Here is a 2,853-nt window from a genome sequence, read left to right as displayed (position 1 = left end):
TATACTGTGCTTTATTGTCTAAGGTATGTTTAGAACAACTGTTTTTTATATAATGATTCCAAATGCATCAGTGAACTCCCCATATAAGAATAAGGAGTTGGCTAACATCAGAAATAAACCCGAAATATAATACATTTGCCTGGACAGCAAAACACCCTGTACAGTGTAGTAAATGTATTTATAGGGCTGCATATAAACCATGGCATAAAGAAGAGACAGCAGCAGCATACACCACCCAACCATATAAAGCCTTTAGAATGTCTGTATAAAATGCAGCATACACCACCCAACCATATAAAGCCTTTAGAATGCCTGTATGAAATGCAGCATACACCACCCAACCATATAAAGCCTTTAGAATGCCTGTATGAAATGCAGCATACACCACCCAACCATATAAAGCCTTTAGAATGTCTGTATGAAATGCATCATACACCACCCAACCATATAAAGCCTTTAGAATGCCTGTATGAAATGCAGCATACAACACCCAACCATATAAAGCCTTTAGAATGCCTGTATGAAATGCAGCATACAACACCCAACCATATAAAGCCTTTAGAATGTCTGTATGAAATGCAGCATATACCACCCAACCATATAAAGCCTTTAGAATGCCTGTATGAAATGCAGCATATAACACCCAACCATATAAGACCTTTAGAATGTCTGTATGAAATGCAGCATACACCACCCAACCATATAAGGCCTTTAGAATGTCTGTATGAAATGCAGCATACACCACCCAACCATATAAAGCCTTTAGAATGTCTGTATATAATGCAGCATACACCACCCAACCATATAAAGCCTTTAGAATGTCTGTATAAACTGCAGCATACAACACCCAACCATATAAGACCTTTAGAATGTCTGTATGAAATGCAGCATACACCACCCAACCATATAAAGCCTATAGAATGCCTGTATGAAATGCAGCATACACCACCCAACCATATAAGACCTTTAGAATGTCTGTATGAAATGCAGCATACACCACCCAACCATATAAAGCCTTTAGAATGCCTGTATGAAATGCAGCATACACCACCCAACCATATAAAGCCTTTAGAATGCCTGTATGAAATGCAGCATACACCACCCAACCATATAAAGCCTTTAGAATGCCTGTATGAAATGCAGCATATACCACCCAACCATATAAAGCCTTTAGAATGCCTGTATGAAATGCAGCATACAACACCCAACCATATAAAGCCTTTAGAATGTCTGTATGAAATGCAGCATACACCACCCAACCATATAAAGCCTTTAGAATGTCTGTATGAAATGCAGCATATACCACCCAACCAAATAAAGCCTTTAGAATGTCTGTATGAAATGCAGCATACAACACCCAACCATATAAAGCCTTTAGAATGCCTGTATGAAATGCAGCATACAACACCCAACCATATAAAGCCTTTAGAATGTCTGTATGAAATGCAGCATACACCACCCAACCATATAAAGCCTTTAGAATGTCTGTATGAAATGCAGCATATACCACCCAACCAAATAAAGCCTTTAGAATGTCTGTATGAAATGCAGCATATACCACCCAACCATATAAAGCCTTTAGAATGCCTGTATGAAATGCAGCATACAACACCCAACCATATAAAGCCTTTAGAATGCCTGTAATGAAATCTAGCATACACCATCCAACCATATAAGGCCTTTAAAATGCTTGTATGAAATCCTGTCTTGAATGCAGTACTTGAAAAAATTGGTAACTATGACCCAATTCAGTACATGTTTGGGGTGCAGCTATCAATATAAAATGTTTAAAATGAAAATAATATACTTTATACTATAATTGAAGAAGTAGTAAAACTAAATATGATTAAAGTTCAACAATTCAAAATTCTGAATTATGATCAAGGAGATATCTAATAGAGACAAGAAGGAGTTCCTGTAAGATTTCCATCTGCAAACTTCATTTGTTTGGCTAAAAGTGCTGTCAGACTTAAAAGCACTGAGAATGAATAAATAAATAGCTTTTCTTCCCTCTTCTCCAAGTAGCTGATGACATATTCTAGGAAAAAGAATAAGTGAATTAAATACATCGCAAAACAACAGTGCTCTATACATTAAGCTGCCTTGTGTTTGCACATTGTTTCATAGTTTGCCTCAGACAGAGCTATCAGGTCTTTCCTACCTTGATGTGGACTGACCACATTGGTCTTCTTCTTCTTTCGGCTTTTCCTGGTTAAGGCTCCCCACAGAGGATCACCTGTCCACTCATGATTGGCTGTGGAGTTTTACGGTGTCGAAAAGTTACACACATGTACTCACACCTAGGGCCAATTTTAGTGTCCAATCCACCTACAGCATGTCTTTGGGATGAAACAGGAGCACCTGGAGGAAACTCATGCGACCACAGAGAGGATATGCAGACTCTGCACAGAGGGCACCCCAGCTGAGGATCGAACTGGAGAACCTCTTGCTGTGAGGTGGCAATGCTAACCGTTGCACCGCTACGACCGCCCCACTGACCACATTTGTCTGCAGTGTCCAAATTATTAAAGAAAATCTCCTAGCATGCTTTGCTGTTCTGGATTGCTTTCTCTGGTGATGTGCAAACTCTTTTCCTTACCTTATAGCTGTAACATTCTTTATCACAGTCTGTAAATTTGTAATAAGAAGTTATAGACTGTCTGGCAGTTTGGCACAGAGGTTTAAGATGATGTGCTCTTAGATTTAGACCCTGCAAAGTCTTGGGTTTTATGCTCACAGACTCCATTTGTCTAACAGATGATTGAGCAAGTCAATGAAAAGGGAGTGTTTGGCGAGTGGGTTCAATAGCTTAACATTTTATTTTTCCTTTTTCTTGAGACCTCTACCACTTGG

The 2,853-nt window shown here is 38.9% G+C and overlaps 1 protein-coding gene across 1 annotated transcript; it reads left to right on the top strand.

The window, feature by feature from the left end:
• The first annotated feature begins 270 nt into the window (after positions 1-270).
• LOC122790587 (early nodulin-75-like) lies at positions 271-1,644 on the top strand. The gene has a single exon (XM_044058113.1). The coding sequence runs from the start codon at positions 271-273 to the stop codon at positions 1,642-1,644; it is 1,374 nt and encodes a 457-aa protein (XP_043914048.1).
• Positions 1,645-2,853: the final 1,209 nt, after the last annotated feature.

The sequence above is a fragment of the Protopterus annectens genome, chromosome 16.part0 (genome assembly GCF_019279795.1).
Source record: "Protopterus annectens isolate FY-2018-M chromosome 16.part0, PAN1.0, whole genome shotgun sequence".
Classification (NCBI taxonomy): Eukaryota; Metazoa; Chordata; order Ceratodontiformes; family Protopteridae; genus Protopterus; species Protopterus annectens.
The sequence above is the reverse complement of the archived record's forward strand: the minus strand, read 5'-3'. Positions and strand labels throughout refer to the sequence as shown.